Below are 19,819 nucleotides of genomic sequence, written 5' to 3' on the forward strand. Positions count from 1 at the left end.
TGAAGTAAGTCATACAAAATATGTCACTTATTTCATGTGAATTGAGTTAATCTAATTTCCCCAAGATCACATACAACTTAGTGAAAATGGGACATAAAGGCAAAAATAATTCATTTGATAATCGCCTTGTTATTTTTCTTTATAAAAAGGGCAAATCATATCGAAAAATCAGTAAATTAATAAATTTAAGTAATAGTATTACGGTAGCAAATATTATAAAAAGATCGCATTGAATCAATACCTCAGAAAGAACGTTCAAAATTATTTGATTTACGGAATAAACGTAAAATTATTAGGAAAATAAAAGTAAATCCTAAATTAAATACTACAAAATTGACCTTAGAATTATGCGAAGAGACTAGCTAGAAGGTACATTCTGATAGTCGAGCATTAAAAGAAAGTGATTATAACGGTAGAGTTGCTCGTAAGAAGTTCATAAATGAAATAAATCGGAAGAAAAGATTAATTTTCGCCAAGGAATTTATATCTAAAGATCAAATATGATAGAATGATGTAATATTCGCTAATGAGAGCAAATTTAACATTTTTCGATCTGATGGACGAAAAATGATATGGCGAAAAGCAAACAAAGAATTCAAACTGAAAAATTTGAAGCCAACTATGACACACGGCAGTGAAATTTAATGGTTTGAGCTTGTATTTCAAATAAAGGGGTGGGTGAATTAGATTTCCATTGACGGAATTTTGGATAAAAATAAATATTTAAGTATTCTGAAAGACAATTCAATAAAAAGTGTTAATAATATAATGAATATACAAGGTAGTTTCAAATTTTATCAAGACAATGTTCCAAAACATAATTCGCAAATACTTCGAAAAGTAAGAGTTTTTAAAATAAAATGTGTTATTTTTCAAAACTCGTTTATTATATAAATTATAACTTTTTTTTATTAAGGATTTATTCTCATGTAACCACACTAAAAATAAGGCTTTTTTAATTAATTTTTCTTAAAGAAAACTATAAGACATACGGTTCTACTTTTCACATATTTATTAATACACATGTCAATATATGAAAAAAATTTTTACAGCATTATTTTCATTCTAAAATTCCAAGAAATTAGTTGAGAAGCGCAAAAAATAAGGTGATCAAATGGTTGACACTACATCTCGAGAACCAATTGTCAGAAACAAAAAAACAAAATTTTTTCTTAAAGTTTATTTGCGTGGCTATCGCGTAAACTAGAAGTATTGAAAATTTGCGAGTTGACACGTGTTTTTAGAAAGTGATGTGAAAAAATTTTTTTTTCGCTCAAAAAGTTGAATAAAAAATTTAATTTTTAGTGAAACCGGTTTATTCTAGTTTACGCGGCAGTTAATCTACGAATACAACGTCGTAAGAAATTTTTAAATTGGTTGATTAGCTTTTCCGAAATTGTATCAACCGTCCAAAAAAACAACGTTTTAAGAAAAATACGTTTAAAGTTTATTTTAAGTTGATTTTTTAAAAATCAAATAATAATTAAACTATTTAACCGTTAATTAGCGATTCCTGATCCATAAAGTAATTACCTCAAACATTTGGCAAAAGAACTTTTGGTTGTAGGAAAAGCACTTTTGATCGTTAATTTTTCGAATTTTTTTCTAAAATTTTGAAGACAAAAAATAAATAGACTTTTGGCTGTACAATCCTTAATTCTTTGAATTTCTTTTTGAAATTTTGATAGTGTGTTCTTAAAATGTTGTACAATCGAAATATACAAAAATATCGATTTTTTGAAAATTTTACATTAGAATGTACCTTTAAGGATACGCACATTTGCTTACTACCGTTATATTCCTGTCTGGTGTTTCGATTGAAAAAAAATTTATTAAAATATGTTCATTTTTATGTATGTTCTAATATATTCTAACTCATTCTGAGCAATCAAAATTGACTTAAGTATGCCATTCTAGGTGTGGTGTTTACTTTACAAAACGGATCCAATTTTTTAAGGATTAAACACAATTCACTAATACATCCAACAACTTCATCTTTATTGTTTTTCTCTTGCCATAAAAAATAACTAATAAATTAATTTTCTCTAAAATTCTGTTAATTCGAGTTAATAATGCTAGTTGAGAATTTGAGTATGGGCAGTCGTCTTTTGATTTGCTGTTCGATCTGAGACGCGCCTTTGACTGCTCGTATCTTCTTTATCCAAAGAAATACTCTCCAATCTTTATCTTCCTCTACGCCAGTTTTGTGACCCTATTCGCACGTGTCACGCCGTTCTGATTGCTATTTCCTATTCTTACCGATACGGACGTAACAATATTATAAAAATTTGGAATGTTATGTCCATCTTGAGACACATGTGTGCAAAGATTAATAGTCTTTTATTATTATTATATATATAAACAGTGGTAAAATATATGATAGGACAAATAACAACACATAATGTCACGACAAAATTCTAACTGTGTAAAAGAAATATTCGAGATTCATCGTTTGGTTTTTTTGCTGTAAAACAGGTAATGATTCTTTTTCTTTATATTCTGACTAGAAGATTTTAATATATATAATTTCATTTAGAATCAGGAAATTCTTGTTCTACACTTTTCTTGATATGACAATTGACCGTGTAACATTACTGCATGAAGCATCTTCACATACAAAAGAACATGTTTATTTAATTACAACTCTCGACTGTTGAATTTAATGTCAACTAGATGTAACTCTGCGTTTTAAGAATATTATTGAATTACTGAAGATGACCAGATTGTGGCCGAAACGTTTAATGTTTTAATGAATGTAATAATAATTAAATATCACAAACTGTAACTTGTGCTGTGGTTTTTTATGCTCTTACTTTTTATATATCTTTTATTATTATTACTATTATTATTATTATTATCATATTATTATTTATTTATAGCATTATTTATTTATAGCAAGTTGTATTTGAATTTAATTGGGAACTGAAGACAATGTAAATTCTACGACATAATTTCTTGATATTACACAAATATTACTGATTAACATATTTTATTAGATATGCAAGAGCAATTAACAAAAATTGAATTAGTCTGAAGTAGAGTTAATAGAGTAATATTGTATAACTGATCTCAAGAAACTAATATGGAAAAAGCCCTTTTAAATTATACCTTATCTAATATATTATTTATATTATCTGAAAATATTTCATAAACAAAACGAAAATTATTTAATATAGGAAAAACGTCCTCGATTACTTTCTACAAAGCGCAAAAGGATCCTGGAACAAAAGGATCCCGAAACAAGATGAAATAGTATTTTTTTTCTAAATTCTTCTTGAATTTTCTATGATGTGTATATGAAAAAGCATTTTTGCTGTTGAAAACATTTTATTGAAGAAAAACGGAAAAGACATGATGTTCACATGTAACAAACAATTAAGAAAAATTTAATATATTTCTTTAAAAGTACAATATATAAAAATACAATAGACGAAAAAGACAAAGAACCGATTTTTAAAAGAACTTTCTTCAATTGCTCTTTCATGAATCTTCATGTTAATCAGCAATTAAAAGTACTGATGCGGTTTGTAATTTTCTTCTATTGTCTCAAAGTATTTTGATGTATGCTAGATAACTAAACAATTTTGTATTTGAAAATTAAGATAATCTTATTTAAAAATATAAATATTTTCAAAAATAATAAAATTGAAAAACGAACCGATTTTTTATACAAAAAGTATTGTATATTTTGAATTTTAAAATATTATTCGTTATTCATTATAGTAAACTTTTTTAAATTCATCTTTCTATTTCCATCTTTTAGCAATTTCCAATTTCAAGTAATAAAATAAGATTGTACATCTAACTATTATTAGATAAATATACGAAAATGCAGAAATTATTGAAAAGAAAAGAAACTGAGATACTTTTACAACGTAAGAAATTTGTATAATTGTGATCATTCAACAAAAAGACAAACTGGAAAAGTATTAAAAAATGTATTACATACTCTTAAAAGTGAAAAAAATATGAAAAAATTGTAGATTATTTTAAACATCGCATTTAAATGTAATAAATACAAAAATAATGCCTGTCTAGAAGATGCTTATGATATATTTATGATATTAGAAAGACTTTTTTTTTTAATATGTGTATTATTTTGATTGTTAATTTGTACTAATAAATTTTGAACTAAATAATTATAAATAACTATAATTTTGTTTTTATTATGCAGTACTAGTAACAAATATTATTTTATTATTATTATATATAATGAATATATTCTTTTTATTTACAATTATTATTTTTTTACAATATTTTAAAAAACACTTTATTAAAAGTTCTCTAATCAGAGCTTTTATATAACGCGCGTACTGTAATACGCAGCACTGACTGTTTCGATTCAAAACATTTTAAGCTACATCGAGCTTCAGAAATTTGAGTTCGAAAAGCTCCGTAAAACATAAGAAAATGTACATTCAAATTTCTTCGTTTCCTTTTTTTCTATGAAATAATGAACTCTAATTGGTTGAATTTCTTATGCCTTATATGTATCATGCATTATGAAAAAGTCTGTGCTCCCCACTTAAAAGCTCTAGCCTGACAGAGTTCGAACTTCTAATTTTTCAACCGAGCCTGAGCCTGAAGTTGGCATTTTGCACGCTTCTAGTCTTAAGATTATTAAATTTTTTATATTATAAATTGTTTACATTAAATTTAACATCACTTTATAATGTTGTATTTTATTTTGTAATATTAAATCACGATTTATATATCATCATTTATATATATATATATATATATATATGTGTGTGTATACCATGTTTGTTAAACAAATGTAAACTAATTCCATTTCAATGAACTAATGAACAATGAATTAATTTAGTTTCCATAAACAAACTGTTCCTGTTATGTAATTTTATATACCACTATTATTAAAGTGCAACTGAGACACAGCTCGAAATAGAACGAACGTCGAACAGCCAAAAATACTTTACGTTTCTACTTAGTCGTCGGATGTCCGAGTGGTTAACGTTTGGAAACGTTCGCGTTTCGATGAAATTAGTTTATTTCAATTGAAAAATATCAAATATATATACGTATCTTTTTTAAGGTAAATCATCCTTAGCATATTGCAAATTGTTCATAATTAACACGATAATTTTGTTAAGGAATTGTAAAAAGAATTAATTATTAGAAATATCTTTAACATATTTCATTATAGTTCTAATGATTTGTGATATATGTGTGACATACATGTTGAAAGTTCATTTACGCAAAAATATTAAAAAGAATATTTATATTAGAAAGAATTTAAGACGTGATATTCTATATTCGTTGGAATCGAAAAACATAATGTGAACAAAAGAAAAGTATCAATATTCTGTTTTTTTTTTTCAAAAGGTCAATGGTCTTAGTTATGTTCCGTTCTCTTCGTTATTTGATCATTATTGATTAAAGTTACAATTTTCGTCATTCTTGTAGAGAAAGAGAAAATAAGAGATGTCTAAAACAGAGAATTCAGATCTCACAGCCGAAAAAGATGCACCTCCTATGGAAATGATAAGGACCGATTGTGCTGACAATACAGCCATAATTATCGCAGTGAAAAGTACCAATGTAATGTGGGAAGATCCTCTTGCACCTGTGGAAGTTGCAAAAGAAGTATTAAATGCGCAGTTTGAAAACAAGTATTTAATAGAAGCGAAAATTGACACAAATGTACTTGGAGAAAAAGAAATCGATAATCCAGATATATATATTAAAGAGACTACTGATATAATCACTCATGTACCTGCTCATGTATCTGTGAAGGATGTGAATGTAACACAAGTCAAAGCGCAAAACTATGCTGAAAGTGAAGAAGTGTTACAGCCGAAATTTATCAACGAAGAAAAGGTGAAAACGAGAGATAATAAGAGAGATAATAAATAACTGATTTTTTTGTTATTTTTGCAATTATTATTTATCAATTCTTATGTGGTACCTAGGTCGATACATCAAAGCAGAATGCAAGAGATAACATTGCGGCATACATATCCAGATTGGAAGCAGAAGTGCGGGTGAGAAAATTCTGTGGAAATGCGGATTGTTCTGATAGAATCAAATCATTTCGACTCGAAGTTATATTTCTATGTTTTCAGTAAAAAATCAATTTTTAAAAAATTGATTTCGCTTCTTTGCTTATCTCTTTTCACATGTTTACTGTTAAAACATACATGCATATCAATGATCTTCCATTTATAATTATTATATTTCATGTGTGTATGTTATTGATTTAAAAAAATCCTTTACACGGAAAGAATAACTTTGCTCAAGTATCTGAAAATTTAGCTAGATACAGATCTGAAAATATATAATTACGTTAGATCAAAATAACTAAAATGCTCAATGATGATAACACTGCTAAAGAGTTTTAAGAGTTCTTAGCAACCAAATAATTATAATGGATACTTGAGCGTCTATTACTTAATAGTACAACAAAATTATTTTGTATGTAACTAAATTTTTGTATATTTCAGCAGAACCGTTTTTTTTTCGTGTACAATTTTCTGTAAAAAATTAAAAGTTGATTTTGTAGAGTCTTGCCATCTCTCATATATATCTTATATTGATGGATGATCTAAAATCCTTATGATCGATAGAAAAGAACAAAAGAGCGCGACAGTTACCAGAAGAAGTTTGAAGATGCGAAGACAAAGTTGGCCGCCTTGCAAGCGTATTATACTGCGATAATGAATCATAGCAATGACAAGGATACCCTACAACAATCGGAAGAGCAGTTGCGTGAACAAATGATACAGCCGGCATTGATGTACGAAGAACGTAATCGCGTGATAGCGAATCAGGAAAATCAAATCAACGCGCTGAACAATCAAGTGGCCTCATTAAAGGAAGTAATATCGGTCACGCGGGATCTATTGGAAATCCGCAACATAGAGGTGAAACAGTTGCAAGTGAGTCGACGATCTTATTTTCTTTTCGTATTTACGAGTTACAAGATACCTCACAAACAAGATTTTTAAAGAAATTTTGCATTCATCATTTCTTTTTTTAAGCTCTCTTCTAGCTTTTTAAGAATAAATAATTTGTGAAGAAACTTTGGAATTGATTTGAAGTTTATTTGAAAAATAAGATTTTACTAGAAGAAAAGAGTGCATCATTTCTACATTTATTTCTTTGATTTTTTTCCTCAAGCTCTCTGATTTTTTTAAAAATAAGAAGGAATTCTTTGCGAAGCAACTTCAGAATTAATTTCGAAATTTAGAATTTTATATTCCTACAAATTGAATTCTGAATTAATTTCTTCCAATTCATTTGTTTTGTTCAGAAAACGCTTTTAAAATGCTTTTTACTAACGTTAAATCATCATTAATACTCATATAGCACGTAATATCATAATAATACCACAGCAATATCATTTTCCATTGCAATATTATAATGAGCAGAAATACCGCTGAAGTATTATCGAGATGTTATAGTAATATTACAATGTTTGCGAAAATGAATTACAGGAATATTACTCAGATATATCAGAGAAATATCAGTATAATATTTTGAAATATTTTTGTGACATTTATATAATATTTATATTTATCAAGAAAATAGAAGGACAAATTAGAATCAAATTCAAATATAGATATATATAATAATCATTTAAAGTTTTAATTAACATTCTAATAAATCGATATGAAATATAAATTTGATATGAATACTTTATATACATTGCATTATGTCGTATTACATAATATGTTTTGGCATTGTAATTGTGTAATTGTGTAATAAAAATATTATTAGCAGATGTCTAACCTCTCTAAAAACGCCAAAATCAGCTGTCGCTATGAACTATTCATAACAGCCGGAGCCATCTTTTGGAAAACGGAATGCACTAATTTCCCCAATTTGATATTCGAATTACGTGGAATTTAACTTGGCGATATCAAATTGTTTTATTTAATTGTTGATATCAAATCTTTTTTACGAATAATACTTTTACGAATAAAATTTTGAGGAATTTAATCTGACACCAATTTTGTTGATATAAAATCTTTTATATAAATGATACATATTATCAGAGTTAAATAAAAACAAGACAGTACTATTTGTATTTTACTTGTTAATTTGATATCTAGAATTTAACTTGATTGGTTAAGATTGTAGCATCTGAGTTTTAATTTTTCATTTGATACATTAATTTTTATCGAAGAGTAATAATTTTTAATAGAGAATAAGAACATCCTTGAAGAAAAATTAAAACTATTATTAATTGGGTTGGATATTTAGTATTATATACAAAGTACCGGTTTCATCAACTCGATTAAGCCGAATCGATGAACTGTCAATTATAATTGGTCAATTCTATTAAACAGCAAACACGATTAGTCATTATTTTTTTTCGAAGAGTAATAATTTTTGATAGAGAATTAAAATTGATATTACTTGGATTGAAATAAAAAGACCTTTAATAAGAATATCCTTGAAGAAAAATTAAAACTACTATATTAATTGGGTTGAATACTTAGGTTCTCGAGAAACACATATGCTTAGCGCCTTTTTTTGCCTTTTTTAAAAAGTAAGTTTATATATGTTGCTTATTATATATTTTTGACATACATATATATATATATATATATATATATATATATATATATATGCCACACTGATTATAATTAGAAGAAGTTTATTATTTTTTATGTCGTCGCTTTTAATTATATATACGCGATAGCTTTGGTATTCGTTTGAGGCTCCTGAGTAATCATCACAGCCATATTGATCGTGACATCAGAAGCGAAAAATGTAGATTTCTCGCTTCTGATTACGTGCCATTTATAAATAAAGACAATTTGGATAACACAAAGTGATGAGATTACTTTAAAATATTTGTAAAAATGGACGAAAACTATGCTTGTCCTCTCTGACAGTCAATAAATAATCCTAAAATGTGATAAAAGGTACATGAAGCGCTTTTATTCAATGCACATGTGTAGTTTATTTTCACTTACACGTGCTTCTTATCACTTTTTACAATTAATTATTGACTGTCAGGGGAGATAAGCATAGTTTTTGTCCATTTTTACAAATGTTTTAAAGCAATATCATCATTTTGTTAAATCCAAATTGTCTTTATTTATAAATGGTACGTAATAAAAATTAATGTGTCATTTCTCGCTTCTAACGTCATAATTCATTATGGCTGGTGACTATTCAGGAGTCTTAAATCAAACATAATAAAATTATATTTGATTTAAGATTCCTGAGTAGTCACCACAGCCATATTGAATTATGACGTTAGAAACAAGAAGTGACACGTTAATTTTTATTACATACCATTTATAAATAAATAAAGACAATTTGAATATGATAAATATTCATATAAATATATATAAATATTCATATAAATATTCATATAAATATATATAAATAACATATGTAAATAATATGACAAAATGATGAGGTACTATTTCTAAACAAAAACAAATAATCATGTATTTTTTTTACAATAGCACTTTTAGGGAATGCAATACTTTTTTGAAGAAAAGCGATTCTTTCTTTCGAAATATATATCATTGATACTATAATAAAAGTTGATCTTATTCACTAGCGATCATTGTTTTAATTTTATATATTTTTTTTATTTGTCATCTTGATATTTGTTTTACTATCTTTTTGACTAGCGATTTTTGCTTAATTAATTAATTTTTTGTATTTCTTTATTATCTTGATGTACTGATGATGGCCAAATCTTGATCGAAACTATGCTTTTATATGATAAATTTAAATATATGACTTTCGTTTTAACATCTATCGTTGTGACTGTATGCTCCCTATTATTTATATTTTGTATTTTTGAGCCACCTTCAAACATTTAAAAGTTGAATAGTTTGAAAAATACTTTAGTTTTTATTATGATTTCCTAGCTTAGTTAATAAATACCAGCGTATAATTTCGTTTTCATCTGATTTCCTTTTGTTAAATATTAAGTTATAAACAAATGGAGATCCAGATCGAATAAATCTCTTTTTCATTATCATTTCCTAGTTTTTAGCAATTATTAGCGTGTTTTATTATTACTTTATCGATCTTGTTGTTTTGAAAAAAACCGAGTCACTATCATAATACAGACTCACGTTATGCTTAGCGCCGAGACACTATCCTGTCTCCAGATCGCAACGCTCGCTGATCATATGTATCATTAGCGCTCTTTGCGTAAAAAATGTCAGGAGGACACGAAAGGAATGTGTGGAATGCGGTCGACGATAATGACGACGACATATCTTAATCTGAAAAGTGACAGTTCGGAACTTTGCGTAATATCTCCGCTTGTAGGGCACATACAGAAAAAATAAAACCACGTATAATACGATCGGATACGGAGTGTAAGCTATCGATTAAGTGTACTTAAAGACTCGATCAGGACAGCCGTTATTGAGAATCGATAATCGATCTGACGCAACTCGTCGGTTCGCGTAAAGGAAGCATGCTTAGTGCCAAGAAACTATCAGTGTCTCCAGAATACCTTTGAAATTGTAGAATACTTTTATTCTTACATACCGTTATTCTTTGCAGGAATGTTAGATCCATGAATTGTTAAACAAAACTAAACGCTGCTACAAAACATTTTCTATCCGGAAACTGATCGCTTACTTGAAAAATACAGGCAATAGGAATAGAGAATAAGAAATTTCAATCTATCAGAAACTGTGTACTTTGTATAAAATGCATGTTTTCATATAAGTATTAAATTTGTTATTGCCTAATTACAAATAAATGCCGAGCGCAACTGTTATATAATGCGAATATAATAATAATATATAAACTTTATAAATATACATAATATATACATAATATAACGATTAGCTACCTTCAATATAACATCTGTTGTATAAATGTGTTACATTAAAATTATATTGCCGTTACTTTACTGTAACAAATACATATCAAAATAATGCAACAGTTATATAATAATTATTTCGTAACTATATAAGAATATGTTACATTAATATTACAACAATATGACATTCTGTTATATTACGTGTTATTTCGAGATTATGTCGTAGCTATACTTCGCGTTTACTGAGTAAAGATGAGTGTCAAGTTGCTTATATCAGTCACTATGATTATGAGGTCAATAAATATACAGGGTATCTCTTAAGATGGATCGGGGCCACATTGGGGGTGGAGAATGGATCAAAGGGAACAAAAAATTCTTATACCATTTTGAAATACTCGCTGTAGTTTTCGAATTAAAAAAGGAAATGTCTAAGCCAATATGCAGTTAAGCCGCGCCGCGCGAATTCGTAGGACGGCCCACACTCGAGCGGCAGCAGCAGCGGCGCGCAAAGAGAGGGAAAAAGCGCTTCGTCGCCGCTCGAGTGTGGGCCATCCTACGAATTCGCGCGGCGCGGCTTATATTAGCTTAGACATTTTTTTTTTTAATTCAAAAACTACAGCGAGTATCTCAAAATGATATAAGAATTTTTTGTTTCCTTTGATCCATTCTCCGTCCCCAATGTGGCCCCGACCCATCTTAAGAGACACTCTGTATATGAGTAGTATATGAGCAGCCATGAGTCAAAATAAATTTCCTTCATGTCTTCCTCCGGCGCCGTAGGCATGGCTTAGATGGGTCTGAAAAAAAGGCGCATTCTGATTGGTAGAAGGGTGAGTAATATGGTAATTAAATGATGTATTCTGATTGATTCGTCCTATACTTGACAAAGATTTGATTGGTTCGCATCGTATTACCCACGAGATGATTGGAGAAGGAGGTAGTAGAGAACTTCTGACAAAATGGAGGGTAAAATCAGAAAAAATGGTGAATAGAAATTGGGACTGTAACATTTTTTGTCGTGATGGCAAAGTACATCGGGCATGAATAGCGGAATTTTATGACGGTTTTATCATTCTTTTGTTGGCGTGACACAATGTCTCCGACGTGTTGGCGTTTTAGTGAATGTTTTTTATTTATGAGAGATGAGATTTGAGAGTCTAGGAGAGTCTTACTTTTGCTAGGAAAAATGGGAGGTAAAACAGGAACAAACATGTTCAACTGACGCGACGCGTTGTCTCCGGTGTGATGACTCGATTCGAGTGAGAATATGATTTTTATGATGTATAACAAAGATTTTAACAATATTGTATTTCTTGTGCTTTACTTAAAAGTCTATGTTATACCTATAATATGTAAATATGTAGAAAAAGAAATTGGTTATTGCAGGGTATGAATGATTAAGAAACGAGGTTTATGTTATACAAAAATGTATTTATTGAAACAAATTCTTTTTTCAAAGAAGAAGAAATACGTAGCATGAGAATAAACTAAAAAAGTTTTTAGAAAAATTAAACGAAAGATTCTCACTTCGAGAGAATTATATGAAAAACTTTGTTATATTTTAATGAAGTTAATTCCAAAATTATTATATTGAAATACATATCAAGAAAAATTAAGCCGTTAATTTGTGTACGTACATTACGCTGCATATCTTCGTAATTATCTTGCAACATTAATTTTATAATTTCCTGATTGATAAAATTGTAGATAGTTTCAATTCGATTTCTTGAATTAAATATAGCGCACACTTGTTAACATTATCAGATAAAGATTTTAATTGTTTTAAACGTGCATCGATGCATTTTACAATGCTTTACTTTTGTTCGAGGAAGGTAGTTTTCTGCATTACAATTGCCACTGCGTAGGTTATTTGTTTCTTCGTGGAGTTGAATCGTGCGCGTCCTCTCCTTTTTGAAGATTTCCATTAAAATTTTTCTCGTCTTCTTTATACGCTAGTAATATTGATTTTGTCCCGTAAGATGTGGTAAAGTGATGGTGATATTTTTTATGACAACAAAGTTAGTTTTACTCTGTTATCGCTGCTTAAATACTCGTTCATGAATGATGTGATCTTGAAACTGTTACCAGCAGTCGATGTCGAAATAAGTCCGCATTGTGTCCGCTCAATTTTACAAGAGGTATGAAGATTCCTTCGTTTGTTCCTTGCAATCCTACATGAATCGTCTATGTATAAGAATTGTTAAGACCATACGTTATTGTTAACAGTATATGAAATCGACTTTCTTCTCTCGTCGTTACGTATCTTGAAAGAATCGAGGATAGAATACATTCTTATGTCCGAATTATTAGTATTTTTTGGACTAGTCATTGTTCTCACACCACAGTAATACCAAATTCAGATGATTGATGGCAATCAAAAACATAAGAAGCACATACTTGCTTGTTAACGAAGCTGCGGAAGACGAGACTCGAATGAAACGGATTTTCGATAGTATCGTCGACATCGCTTCCCTGTTCGACGCTACGTAATAAAATTATTACGCGCACAGATGAAAAAATGAAAAAACAAACTTTCTCTTAATTTTTCTTAAAAATTTAAAATAATCTATACACCACAGAAGTCAGGAAGGAAGAGAAATGAGATAAAACGAGAACGAAAAGGAATGTTTTATGATTCCTCTTCTGCTTTTTTTTATAAAATGACAGTGGAATGAATTTGACCAGCTGAAAAGAGAAAATTTTTTCGCAATAAACCATAAGGAAAAAGAATTGCTTTAGCTTGGGAGTAGTTTCTACTAAATAAGAAATAGTACAAGAAGAAATTTATGAAGCGTCTTCGATTTAAAATAAATTTACGATTGGGTTTATTACTTTTTTTTTAGAAAATTCATCAATGTCTTCCTCATGACGAAGCAAATCCTGAAAAAGGGAAAACTAACAAAAACGAAATGATATTGTTGATTAAGCGAGATATAGGAATTTCCATTAAAATTGTATTTTTTTTTTGTTGAAAGATTTATTGTTTATCAGTCGTAGACTAATATTGCGTGAGAATCCTTTCAAGTAAGAAGATACAAAAAAAAACAGAAGAAAAATTTAAAACGTGAGATTCACCGTAATAATGAAAATTTTATAGTATGACAAAAACATTTCTGATAATAATGAAAACGAGAACTAAAGGTTTTATTAGGATAAATAAGAAGATTTTTCGAGATAATTTTTATGAGAGAGAAACGGAGTTAGATCAGATATGAAGTTGGTCATAATTAGAAAATTTTTGTCATCTTCTACTTCTCTAAAATTTTACGAGAAAATCACTTCGAATAAAGAATGCGGCCAATTACCAAAATTGTTAAAATATATCAGCCAATGAAGGGAAAAAGAGAAGAAATTTTTACTGATTCTTTTTGGAGAGGAATTTTATGAATATCGCTACAAGTATAAATAGCACGCATTGATTAAGCTAAAATTTAGTCCTGCGTTCAGACTCTGAAGTGGATTAATTTTATGTTGACTATTGACGAGTCGTTTTTAATTTCATATTTAAAAAATGAAACTTCGCAAGTTACTCACCAAATTTTTTGTCGTTGCTAACAACTTGAATAAAAATTTAGTTGTTGGCAATGTTGTCAGATAATGATGAAAAAAATTATTCAATTTTCGGAAATGTCATGGGTGAATGCTTTACATTAGTGTGTATTATACACAAACTGGGACATTGCTGTGATGATGAGAGACTGAAAAATATAATCGCTCGTCATCTATAAATACGCGAGTGTTTTGGTCATAAGGAGGACTCGGGAGGTCACATAACTGACTTTAAGTGAAACTAGACTAAGAGGTAAGCAGTAATAATTTCTAAAATAAAATCGAATATATATTAGCACATTAAAAGTTTATTTTATAATTAAATTATAATATTTATTACATAGAATCGGATTGTATTATAGAACATGTGATACTGTATCGCAGGTGGCGTCCAGTAGTAAGACGACTTAGTTTAAAGTGACATCATCTCGTGAAAGAAGAAGGGGAAGAAGTATCAGTAAGTTTTAGGGGAAATAAATATTAATTAAACGTTTATAGAAATCTTGATTATTAAAATATTTCATTTTTTTTCTAGGAAGAGCACGAATTGAACAGGAGGAAAATAATGTTTCGTCTCCGCGTGACGTTCCTGTCATTGTAATTGGTAAGTATTTTATAAATAACCGAGAAATCTAGTTCATATAATATAGATGTAACGTGATAAAATCAATTTTATTATTGACAACGATTATTGAAACGGTGATTTGAGACCATTTGATTTGATTCAAGCACTGGTCTTTCCATAACGTGTAAATTCTTAAAAAAAAAAAATCTAGTCAATATAGACAATTAGTTATATACAGAGTTCAAAAATATTAATAATAACAAAAATTATTTTTTAGCGTAGGAAATCGAAGAAGAGCAGGAGGGACTAACGCAGGAAGAAGAAGTGGAGTCAGGAGAAAAAGAGGAGGAGGAGGAGGACAATGAAAACATTGACAATGACAATGTCGATGATGGTGTCAATGATGATGATAATAATGCCAATGATAATGTTGCTGATAATGAGGAGGAGGACAACGCAAATGTTGGATAACGTTGATGACAATAACGATAATGAAGAGGAGGAGGAAATACGTGACGAGGAAGAAGTAACTCAGGAAGCAATAGAGGAAGAAGAAAAAAATAGATATTACGCACCTCTTGAAAGTGAAGGTAATAATATTTTTACTTTTTACTTTAAATTTGTTTGTTGGGATACTTAAGCAGAAGTTATTTTTATTATTATACATACGAGGGCAAATCAATAAGTACCCGTTAGTAATGAAGACGCAAGCTTTTTACAAAAATTTTTTTTATTTTTCAACGTAATCCCTTTTTAGGAGGATACACTTTTCTCAACACTTCTGCCATTTTTTTAACCCCTCAGAAAAATATGATTTGTCGAATTCTGCAAAATAGGCCTCTGTTTCGGCGATGATCTCCTCATTCGACGTAAATTTCTTTCCACCGAGCTATTTTTTCAAGTTTGGAAACAAGAAGTCACAGGGAGCTAAATCCGAAGAATACGGATGCGGCAGCAATTCGTAGCGCAATTCGATCAATTTGGTTCTGGCGACTGCGGAGGAGTGAGCATTGTCCTGATGGAACAACACTTTTTTTTTCGCCAAATGGGGACGTTTTTTCTTCAATTCAACATCGAATCGGCTCAATAAGTCAACATGCAGTATTGCCCCCATGATAGTTTTTCCTTTCCTTATGTAATCGATGAAGATTACGCCTTGCGCATTCCAAAAAACATCACTTTTCCGGTCAATGGGATCGTCTTAATCTTCTTCGGAACACGTTCGCCGGGTAAGGTCCACTGTTTTGACTATTGCTTGGTCTCCGGTGTGTAGCAATGAATCCATGTTTCATCAACGGTTATGACTCGACGCAAAAACTCGTTCGAATTGCGCTTGAACAGCTCCAAATATTGCTTTGAAATTGATAACCGCATCCGCTTGTTGTCCACCGTGAGCAATCGCGGCTTTTTCATTCAAGTTATCATACAATATTGAATGCCGTTCCGTATGACACGCCTACGGTCTCTGCTACTTCATGCACTTTCGTTCGACGATCAGCGAGAATCATATCGTGAACTTTTTCAACAATTTCCTCAGTAACCACGTCTGCCAGGCGCCTGGGCGCTCCTCATCAAAAACAGACGAACGACCACGTTTGAATTCGTTGAACCAATATCTGACGGTTGTTATAGATGGTGAAGAGTTCCCATAGATGGCATCCAACTTCGTTTTTATTTCTTCGCACGTTTTTTCATCCAAAAATAAGAAATGAATCACGGATCGATATTGCTCTTTTTCCATTGTATCGAAAAACATCAAACACGCTCACTATGAATTGCTGTCAAATCAAGACTATTGCATGAATCACTCTGAAATTTTGTATGGCGTCGTTTAAAAGATGATAGTACACGATGGTAATGCCAACTTGCATCAGCAACGTCGTCTGTCTTGAAACACGGGTACTTATTGATTTGTCCTCGTATATAAAGATAATCACTCACACAAAGCACTACAGTGGTTAGTGTGGATGGGGCATGAGCTCGGACATTCTATAATCCATGCAGGTTGAGGCCAAATATCGAACTACCGATACGCCCGTCGACGGATATTATGAAATTGAATCGGTGAACGAGACGTTACGTTATGTGTTACAATTTCACGGTTATTTTTGGCATGGTTGTCCCAACTGTTACCAAATCAATTGTGAAAGGAAACTTCCGTCCGAGGCATCATGCGAAGATACAATTGACGCCCGATACGAACGAACCTTCGGAATGACATGGCATCTTCGATAATGTAGATATAGGTGATATAGGGTGATATAGGGAGGAAGTGTGAATTCGCACGAGAAAAGCGCGAGAATCGCGAGATGCACAATTTCCTTGAAAACTATCCGATACTAATCAACCCTCCTCTTGATCCTCACGAGGCATTCTTTGGTGATCGCACGGAAAATATCGCAACCCGATACGAAGTTACGGGTACGGAGAAAATACGTTATATGGACGTATGTTCTCTGTATCCGTACGTATTGAAAACGGCTACTTTTCCATTAGGCCAACTTACGATTTACATGTATATCAGAGAACAGTGTTCGGAGCTAATTGGTGTAGCTCCGAATTTTGATTTCGATTTAATGTCAAGAGTATCATTCGGTGCATAGTATTTCCTCTGCGCGATCTTTTTCAGCCTGTACTCCCGTACTACATACAAGGCAAATTGTTGTTCGGACTGTGTCGTAGTTGCTGCGAAACGTTCTCGCAGGCCGAGTACACTTACGCTCTCGATTGTGAATTCATGGGTGCAAGTATCCTGCGAATTGCGCAAAGCTCTTGAAAAAGGTTATCTCATGACGAGTGTGAGCAAAATATGGCAATTTAAAGTCACATGGTTCGATACTTCTTTGTACGATAAGATGGTTTATTTGATGATACATCAACAGTTTTTTAAAATTAAAGCAGGAAGTGGATGTCCGAGCGAATGCCTAAATGACGAGAGAAAGGAACGATACCTTCGGGAATATGAAGAAACTGTATCGTTCTCGATAGAAATAATATCATCCGAAATCCTGGTTTTCGGTCGCGAAGCTCTGCTTGAATTCTTTCTGGGGGGATAAATTTGACCAAATTCCACAGACCAATTTCCACAGAGAACCAATTTGCCTAATACAGAGATCATCAAAAAATATGAACGTTTGGCAATGTTGCTCAAGAATTCAGAGCACAAAATAACCAATATATTGTCTGTCAACGACGAGATAACATATGTTTTGTGGCGACTACGCAAAAAGACGGTTGCGCCTTCTTCGCAAACCAACTCTGTAATCGCGGCATAGACGATGTCACAAGCGCGAATGATATTAAATGAATATATAGAGAAATTAGGTAGTCGCGTTTTATTGCGATACAGACTCGTGTATTTACGTAAGCAGAGGCGAACCGAACGAGTACGAGTCGCGTACGGGAAATTTGACGGACAAACTCAAAAATTACGGACGGAACAGTTTTATCAAGTCATTTGTGTCCGGAAGCCCGAAATTCTACATCGTTTGTACACCGGAAGGTCATCGGCATGAGATTTGTAAAGTTAAAGGAATAACATTAAATTATAAGAACTCTCAAATTATAAATTTTAATAGTATTAGAAAATTAATAATGGATAATGAGAAAGGCAAGATGAAAAAGAAGAAGAAGAAGAAGAAGAAATGGCAACGATAAATTTGTATTTTAGCACAATCCGTTTCGCACCGCGTTTCACAAAATCGTAATGCGAAACGAAACAAAGACGTGCGAACCGGTATTGGTAAAACGCAAATTTATTAATAATCGTTATTCCCTTTCGTATGGTTTCAGAAGAGAATAACGACTTCTTCTTTTTCTCGGCTTTCTCTCACTTATTTTAAGTTCGCGAGTTTTCCACCTATTTGCATAGTATTTAAGTATTATGAAAAAAAAATTTGAATTTAAAGTTTTTTGTAAATAATAAAATATAAATATCTTTTGCAAAAAAAAATTTTTATTCGAATTGTATTAAATGATTTAAGGGGATATTCTACTTTGTAAGGATAAAAATTACATGTTATTTAGGAATTTTTTTAAAAGAAATGAATTAATATATTAATATGAAACTTTTTGGAATTTTATTTGTATAAAATAGGTACTTAAAAATTATTTTTTTGTGTCCATATGTATCATACAAAAAAATACGCAAGATGTAAATAACATGTAATTTTTATTCTTACAAAGTAGAATATCCCCTTAAATCATTTAATACAATTCTAATAAAAATTTTTTTTTGCAAAAAGTATGAAAAATTTTTTTTTGACATCATTCCGTTAGTTCAGTAGCCTGAAATAAAAAAACCAAAGAAATTATTAAATTGTAAGAGTTACACTATTACTGGAACTAAAATATAAGAAATAAATTGAAAATTGTTGAAATGATAATGTTTTGTAAAATGGTATTGATTCTCGCCTATAAATGTGTTTCGTTTTTTTTTATAATAAAATGGAATAATCGTAAATTAAATTTCGTAGTTCCAGTAATAAAAGAACAGGTATTAAATGGACATGCAAAAATTCAAGTTGATCAGACGCTTAGTTTCCGTGATATTATGTTAACGCGATTGAAAAATACTGTATTCGATGTCGATTTCATTATTAATCGATCATTTTAGTAAAGAATGAATAACTCAGTTATTGTATATTATTTCTGTGAACAGCTTTAGTAATATATTTTCAAGACTATCAATTTTCCAAAAATGCGATAAAAAAAATCGATTTTTTTGATCCGACATAGTAGAATATCCTCTTAATGTAAACATGTAAAAATATAAAAATGTAAATATTTAATTGTAATATAAAAATGTAAATATTATTTCTGAATAATTGAATTTTTTATATAAGAATTAGCAAAAATATAATCAACTATAAAAAAATTAAAATTGTACAGGGTATCTCTTAGACCATCCGTCCACATTTTTTATCTCCATAGGA

The 19,819-nt window shown here is 30.4% G+C and overlaps 2 protein-coding genes and 2 long non-coding RNA genes across 7 annotated transcripts in view; 3 read left to right on the forward strand and 1 right to left on the reverse strand.

Annotated features, from left to right (window-relative positions):
- LOC147906605 (uncharacterized) overlaps positions 1 to 19,819 on the reverse strand; it is an 83,024-nt gene that overhangs the window by 43,999 nt on the left and 19,206 nt on the right. The gene's annotated exons all lie outside the window — the stretch shown is intronic.
- Positions 46 to 2,781, forward strand: LOC147906607 (uncharacterized). Its single transcript, XR_015548357.1, has 2 exons — positions 46 to 2,475; positions 2,537 to 2,781. It is a non-coding gene; the product is annotated as an uncharacterized LOC147906607 (long non-coding RNA).
- The window catches only part of LOC105146162 (uncharacterized), a 49,525-nt gene continuing 34,632 nt past the window's right edge, over positions 4,927 to 19,819 (forward strand). Inside the window, exons 1-5 of one of the 3 annotated variants that reach the window (XM_087416339.1) lie at positions 4,927 to 5,053; positions 5,425 to 5,838; positions 5,931 to 6,002; positions 6,585 to 6,896; positions 7,738 to 8,038. In XM_087416339.1, the coding sequence (XP_087272465.1) occupies positions 5,443 to 5,838; positions 5,931 to 6,002; positions 6,585 to 6,896; positions 7,738 to 7,869 (912 nt within the window). In that variant the 5' untranslated portion in view covers positions 4,927 to 5,053; positions 5,425 to 5,442 and the 3' untranslated portion in view covers positions 7,870 to 8,038. Of the gene's footprint in view, positions 5,054 to 5,424; positions 5,839 to 5,930; positions 6,003 to 6,584; positions 6,897 to 7,737; positions 8,039 to 19,819 lie in introns of those variants that run through there. The other 2 variants (XM_087416340.1, XM_011056248.2) reach the window with 2 other exon arrangements.
- On the forward strand, positions 11,401 to 18,837 carry LOC105146161 (uncharacterized). Its single transcript, XR_015548353.1, has 4 exons — positions 11,401 to 14,777; positions 14,856 to 14,924; positions 15,163 to 15,475; positions 16,890 to 18,837. It is a non-coding gene; the product is annotated as an uncharacterized LOC105146161 (long non-coding RNA).

Source organism: Acromyrmex echinatior, unplaced genomic scaffold, assembly GCF_024713525.1.
Source record: "Acromyrmex echinatior isolate Ae372 unplaced genomic scaffold, ASM2471352v2 Scaffold20, whole genome shotgun sequence".
NCBI classification, from domain to species: domain Eukaryota; kingdom Metazoa; phylum Arthropoda; class Insecta; order Hymenoptera; family Formicidae; genus Acromyrmex; species Acromyrmex echinatior.